The sequence below is a fragment of the Parambassis ranga genome, chromosome 2 (assembly GCF_900634625.1).
Source record: "Parambassis ranga chromosome 2, fParRan2.1, whole genome shotgun sequence".
In the NCBI taxonomy this organism is placed as follows: Eukaryota; Metazoa; Chordata; class Actinopteri; family Ambassidae; genus Parambassis; species Parambassis ranga.
Window position 1 is genome coordinate 46344985 of NC_041023.1, and position 6895 is coordinate 46351879.

The 6895-nt window shown below is 49.5% G+C and overlaps 1 protein-coding gene across 1 annotated transcript; it reads right to left on the reverse strand.

Moving 5' to 3' along the window:
• Window positions 1-3656: 3656 nt before the first annotated feature.
• Window positions 3657-6708, reverse strand: LOC114445230 (LIM/homeobox protein Awh-like). The gene is made up of 7 exons (XM_028420187.1): window positions 6631-6708; window positions 5861-5993; window positions 5034-5236; window positions 4845-4953; window positions 4626-4764; window positions 4315-4547; window positions 3657-4055 (listed from the first exon to the last, which is right to left on the reverse strand). Exons 2-7 carry the CDS (start codon window positions 5984-5986, stop codon window positions 3657-3659), a joined length of 1209 nt encoding a protein of 402 aa, XP_028275988.1. The 5' UTR covers window positions 5987-5993; window positions 6631-6708.
• Between the last annotated feature and the right edge of the window lie 187 nt (window positions 6709-6895).

Here is a 6895-nt window from a genome sequence, read left to right on the forward strand (position 1 = left end):
TTTATTACTTTTGCAAATGTGAGATTACTATTGTAAACTGTTCGTGTTGTTGGGTGATAGTTTCAGTGTTCTAGGAATGCAGTGACGAATAAGAGTTCTCTTCAGACTTTATTGCTCAGGGTTCTGTCATACGGTGCACATCCATGTTCATCATGGTGAAATAACAGCCGTCAGATCTGTGCTGAGAGTTTCACAGCCCGCTGCGACTGACGGAGGACAAAGAAACACATGGACACTGCGTCTACGCACACGTCTGTTTATTCATGCTGTGTCTGTACATCCAGTTACTAAAAAATAAATCTCTGCGCTCGCCGCGTGGCGTCAACAGTGGGGTTCGTTACAGGCGGTGGCACACAGAGCCTTTCAGAATCAGAATCAGAAATACTTTATTGATCCCAGGGGGAAATTGCTTTCATTTACACTGCTTTTCACTGTGTGTGTCTGTGTGTGTCTCTGTGTGTGTCTGTGTATGTCTGTGTATGTCTGTGTGTGTGTCTGTGTAGGCTCTGTGTGTGTGTGTCTGTGTGTGTGTGTCTGTGTGTGTCTCTGTGTGTGTCTGTGTCTGTGTGTGTGTCTGTGTAGGCTCTGTGTGTGTGTGTGTGTGTGTGTGTCTGTGTGTGTCTGTCTGTGTCTGTGTGTGTCTGTGTGTGTGTGTGTGTAGGCTCTGTGTGTGTGTGTCTGTGTGTGTGTAGGCTCTGTGTGTGTGTGTGTCTGTGTGTGTGTGTCTGTGTGTGTGTCTGTGTGTGTGTCTGTGTGTGTGTCGGCTCTGTGTGTGTGTGTCTGTGTGTGTGTCTGTGTGTGTCTGTGTGTGTATGTCTGTGTGTGTGTCTGTGTGTGTGTCTGTGTGTGTGTGTCTGTGTCTGTGTGTGTATGTCTGTGTGTGTGTCTGTGTGTGTCTGTGTGTGTGTGTGTGTGTGTGTGTGTCTGTGTGTGTGTGTAGGCTCTGTGTCTGTGTGTTGTCTGTGTGTGTCTGTGTGTGTCTGTGTGTGTGTCTGTGTGTGTTGTGTGTCTGTGTGTGTGTCTGTGTGTGTGTCTGTGTGTGTTGTGTGTGTGTGTCTGTGTGTGTGTGTGTGTGTGTGTGTGTCTGTGTGTGTGTGTAGGCTCTGTGTCTGTGTGTGTCTGTGTGTGTCTGTGTGTGTCTCTGTGTGTGTCTGTGTGTGTGTCTGTGTGTGTGTCTGTGTGTGTCTGTGTGTGTGTCTGTGTAGGCTCTGTGTGTGTGTGTGTGTAGGCTCTGTGTGTGTGTGTCTGTGTGTGTCTGTGTGTGTGTCTGTGTAGGCTCTGTGTGTGTGTGTCTGTGTGTGTGTCTGTGTGTGTGTGTGTGTAGGCTCTGTGTGTGTGTGTCTGTGTGTGTCTGTGTGTGTGTCTGTGTAGGCTCTGTGTGTGTGTGTCTGTGTGTGTGTAGGCTCTGTGTGTGTGTGTCTGTGTGTGTGTGTGTCTGTGTGTGTGTCTGTGTGTGTGTCGGCTCTGTGTGTGTGTGTGTGTCTGTGTGTGTGTGTGTCTGTGTCTGTGTGTGTATGTCTGTGTGTGTGTCTGTGTGTGTGTCTGTGTGTGTCTGTGTGTGTGTCTGTGTGTGTGTGTCTGTGTCTGTGTGTGTGTGTCTGTGTGTGTCTGTGTGTGTGTCTGTGTGTGTGTGTGTGTGTCTGTGTGTGTAGGCTCTGTGTCTGTCTGTGTGTGTGTGTGTGTCTGTGTCTGTGTGTGTGTGTCTGTGTGTGTCTGTGTGTGAGACCCGCTCCCTCTTAGCTTCCACTCGTCCTCCTCTCCCTCACCCCTTCATCCCTCCTCCCCCTCTCAGTCCACCTCTTCCTCCCAAAGCGGAACCCGAACCCTCCTTTCTCGCGGCTGACAGCTTGGAGTCCTCCAGCAATGGAGGTCAGAGCGTTGTTCCTCCCGTCCTCCCCTCCCTCCTGATAGTGCATGCTCTCCAGAGAGTGACCCCCAGGGAAGGGGGACAGCGGCTGAGCCAGCAGGTCTCCTCTCTGAGCCCTCAGCAGCGCCTCTTCCTCCAGGGACCCGTCCTCCTCCCCCACCTCCTCGGTGGGCCGGGGGCCCTCCCAGGCTTCGGGACGGGTGAGGCTGTCATCGTGCGGGTCCTCTAGAGCGGCCTGGAGGTGCAGCAGGGCGGACTCCAGCTCGGGCCCGTCCACTGTGGGCAGGAGGGACGTGAGGGGATATGAGGTGATGGTCCTTGGGATGGGGCAGAGCAGGGCGAGGGAGAGGAGGGCCAGCTGAGAGGCCCCGAGGTGAAAAGAAATCCTCATCTGGAAGAAACACAGTGAGCATCAAGCTTTGTCTCGACGATTATGAGCTGTCAGGCTTTAATGTGTGTGGGCCGGTCCGACGTGCAGGCAGAGGCAGCCCGGGCGGCCCGCGGCGCCGAGGCTAAGACCAGCCCATGCCTACACTGTGTGACGTCCATCCTAACTAGCATCGGGTAATAGTCAGCGATCAAAGATGTTTGATTTATTTCATTTTATTCCCCCTGAAACACAAATAAAAACCGAAAACTCTGGAAGATTCTGAGTTTAAATAATCACAACAAAGTGTCAAAGGACCCTTCAGATGTTTCTCCTGCACTTTAACGGTTCGCTGAATCCTCACGTAACTCCAGAAGCACGTCGGCCGCTCTGTACGTCAACAGTTAGTCACACACACAGATATCAGTTTAAAATTCTCCCATGAATCAGAGCTGCGAACACTAAACGAGAGGACGGATCTCAAAGCATTTTGTAACGGCACCTGTACAAAAACACAACCTCTGCTCCTCATAGAGACACGGCTGCACTGTACTGGAGTCCTTTTGTATGAACTCATAAACACGTATTGTCAGTGGTGGGTTCTACTCTACTACACTGTAAAAATCCTCGACCACAGATTAACAACAGGAACCGTTTTTAAGTCCCTACAACGTTCATTGGTTCAGTGCTAGCTGGTCTTCTGGACTGATTGATTCAATAATTCAACCAACGAAGAAGACAAACCTCAGCGGCGCCCCCTTTCTTACCTTGTGCCCTGTCCGGTGACTTCCTGAATCTTCTCTGACATCCAGCGACCCTGACCCTTTTAAAACCTGCCTGCCCTCCTCTGACATCCTGCCGTCACCCATTGGTCCCTCCGCCCCTGACGCACATGGAGCTACACGTCGACCATGTGACCTTCATTCTTTCAGCGGAGAAACATCAGCCCACTTCAGCACCGTGGACCCAGAGAGTCATCACAATTATAGCTGCTTGATTGGGGAGGAAGATTCATTAAGATGTTTCCAAGGAGAGAGAGAGGTTTCATTTTCAGGTTGCTTCCTAATGGCTGCGCTCGTTATGAAGGTCGTCTCGCTGGGAGAACACAGACACACCTGAAAGAATGTCTCCAGGCTGTCTGCTTTTTGAAGAATCATCACAGCCGCTTAATCACCAGCAGTTATGCAGCAAAGACACAGGGTTCAGCGGGCTTTTATTCTGAAACTGTTAGGGGATGACTTACAGGTGAGACAGCAGAGGGTCACTAACAAACCACAGCGACGATAAGCATGTGCAGCTAAAGGTTCTGGTGCTGGTCTGCAGGTGGCGCAAGTGAACAAGTGAAAAAAGATGTGACATAGGGCTATAAAATGGAATGTGAGTGAAAGAAAGTCAGAAAGTCTACAAGAGCGTTTCCTTCCACTAGCAGTAATGTGGTCTGAAGGTATCAGGATCTACATCAGTCTCTGGCTCTCCTCCTCCTCCTCCGGCCTCCCCAAAATCCCTGTAGGCCTCCACAGAGGACATACACCCAGGTGCACCCTGGGAATTGTAGTCCAGCAAAAAGGCGGGGCTTTGCAGCAGCTGGTTGACGGAGGGGCTCACAGGTGCCTCGCCGAGCGGGGCGGTGAGCAGGGAGAGCTGCAGGTGGTCAATGGTGCTGGTGGGGAAGGACTGCGACTGGTCCGCTGGGGAGCAGGCCCGGGGCGGGGAGCTGGATGCCATAGGAACAGGTCTTGGGGGAGCAGACGGCGAATTGACCTGAGAGTCGTCGGAGCTAAGGGAACGCCTGTGTTTGGCCCGAGCGTTCTGAAACCAGACCTGTGAGAGGTCACAATGAGACACAATACAACCACAATGACACACAAAGTAACACAAAACAACCACAATGACACAAAACAATGCAAAACAACCACAAAGAGACACAAATAACACAAAACAACCACAAACAAACAAAACAACCAAAATAGGAAACAAAACAACACAAAACAACCACACGAATAGATACAATAGAAACAACCAAGAAGGGACAACACTGCCACAAAGACAGATAAAAGAGTCCACATTCAGAGTGTCGTACCTGCAGGACTCTCTTGGGCAGGCCGGTCTTGTGGGCGAGACACGCCCAGTCTTTGCCGTCAGGGTTGTGTTTTTGGGCAAAGTATGCCTCAAGGGCTCTGAGCTGCTCGCTGCGGAAGCACGTCCTTATTCGCTTGGTGCGCCTGCGGGTCCGCCCACCCATAACCCTGTCATCCAACCGTGGCTCTGGACTGCTGACAGACTCCTCCCCTTCACCTGAGGCCTGGTTGTGACCTGTCCCCCACAATCAGAAGGAGCGTTCAGTTAGCTTGATGAAGCTGTGGAGTGGAGCTGCTGTGAAAACACACCCACCTTCCTTCAGATCTGGTTTGGGCTGCAGCTCGTGGGGAAGCGGGACACCGCCTCCATCGTCATGGTAATGGGACTGACAGTAGAGGTTCTGGCCCTGCATGCAGTACAGGTTCCCTGGCATTAGCTTCACATCACACTCCTGCAGATCGTCCCAATAAGCACCAGCAAGTGTTTAGCATACTTGTAGTGACATAATAACAAATGTACAGCTCGGCTCACCTGGCAGGAGAAGCAGTGAGGATGGAAGGTGAGCTCCCCAGACCGCATGACCAAAGCAGAAGCTGGGATTGGCTGGAAGCAGCGAGCACACTGACCACCTGCGAACAACCTGACCAAGAAAACACACCACATTTAAATGCACGTGTGCAGAGATGCTCGGATGCTAACGGAGCACAGGGCGGCTTCCACCTGCAGTAGTCCTGCTGGCAGTAGATGTTTCCGTCCCTCCAGTACAGGGAGGGGTGTGTCTGCAGCTCGCACTGACACTGGCTGCAGCGCAGGCAGACGTCATGCCACACGCTCCCTGCAGCCAGCAGGAAGAAGCGGTCGCACACCTGCTCGCCACATCCGGCGCACATCAGTGGCTCAGGGATGGACACGGCCGTCAGAGCCTGGGTAACACAAGTCCAAAATAAGATCAGGGCTTTAGGTAGAAGGAGAGGAGGAGATAGGTTACAACTCAAAACTACCACAAAGAGACACACACCAGACTTACACACACACATCAATCTCTGACACACTAAACAACCACGGAGACACAAAGAGATACAAACATACCTCTAAAGAGTTGGAACCAGCGTGGTTGTTCAGTATAAACCTCTGACCCCTCACATTTTCTGAAGGTTTGCTATAATATTTCATTATGTTATTACGTTATGTCGATGACACCCAGCTCTACACAACCAAATCTTTCTTCCTGTTTAAATCCACCCCCGTCCAGCTCATGTTCACCTGCTTTGTGCTATCACACTGATATGAAGAGGGAGCTCAGCTGTTGCTATTTTGACGTATTTGACCATTTTCTCGAGGTCCAAACACTGATTTACTGTGACTGTGTAGTGTGACAGACTCCTTCTACCTCAAACCCACCAATAACAAAATGAACATTAAATGAAAGAATAGAACATTTTATCTGTTATCGAGTTCTCTCAGTAACTGCAGACACTGAACGCAGCACAAGCACAGTGTTACATCAGAAAAACAGAAGATGCAGCTTTAATATTCACAGTGTCGGCTGCTGCTGCTGCTGCACTCTCCTCCACCCCTGCCGGGCCACCGCTCAGCTCCGCCCCCTCTGCCTCGTCACCAAGGTCGCTGCCGTACAGTATGTCCTCGAGGGCCTGGTCGTCTGGCGACATCATGATTGCCCTTAGAAGGCAGAGAGGGTAATTATCAGGCCTCTCTGTAATCACAGCCCTCATTAGAGCACTAAAAACAGCCTCATCTAATGACTATTAATAAATCACAACACAAAATCCAAACTGCGATCTATGACACAGCAGGCGGCTCTAAGGCTGTTTATTATGTCTTATTTATTTACTTTGACTTGTTTATTCTTCCTGTCTTGAGCTGCTTTAATTCTGCTTTAATCCAGGTTAATCCAAATATGGATTATCAATAGAGCAAAACCGATCTGTACAAACAAACTTAACTAATAAAATTAAATTAAATATATTTTACAATTGCTTTATTTTTCTATTATATGTTTCATTTATTCATGGGAGAAAATTGAAAAAGCACACATGAAAAAAAATTGATTTGATTTAACCATTTTTACAGATCAATTTTCCAATTGATTGAGATGTTTTATAGTCTCTCTAATCAACGTTTGATCGATCAGGAGTATCTACCCATGTCTGTGTGGAATAAATGTTCAGAATATACAAAATAATTTCACTATTTTAATTATTGATCAAAGAAAGAAATCATCGATAAAACATTGCATGTATTGATTAGCAGTCATAATAAGTGCACGTCTAAGAATCAGAGGAGGAGAGCAGCTTACCTGTGTGATTCTGAGACCTCGAGGTTGAGTCTTACTGAGCGTGCTCAGAGTAAACACACACGCAGTTGTTGGATGATGCTGATGCTGATGAAGATGATGAAGATGTCTCCAGCTGTGTTACCTTCAGAAGTTCTGACCCTGCTTCTACAGGAGAGCTGTTCGGTCCTTACTGAGCGCGCTCACCTGTTTCGCCGTCTGTGCTTCCTGCTGGCTTGCTGCTCCTCCGCCTCCTCCACCTATCAGACTCTCCTCTGATGGTCCCAGG

What these genes read in the sequence shown, in the direction of transcription:
- LOC114445230 (XM_028420187.1), bottom strand. Translation starts at nt 5,986, where the DNA reads ATGATGTCGCCAGACGACCAGGCCCTCGAGGACATACTGTACGGCAGC. An exon ending in TGCCAGCAGGACTACTGCAG is followed by an intron (nt 4,954 to 5,033) that starts GTGGAAGCCGCC and finishes TTTCTTGGTCAG; the next exon opens with GTTGTTCGCAGGTGGTCAGT. An exon ending in TGCCCAAGAGAGTCCTGCAG is followed by an intron (nt 4,056 to 4,314) that starts GTACGACACTCT and finishes GACCTCTCACAG; the next exon opens with GTCTGGTTTCAGAACGCTCG.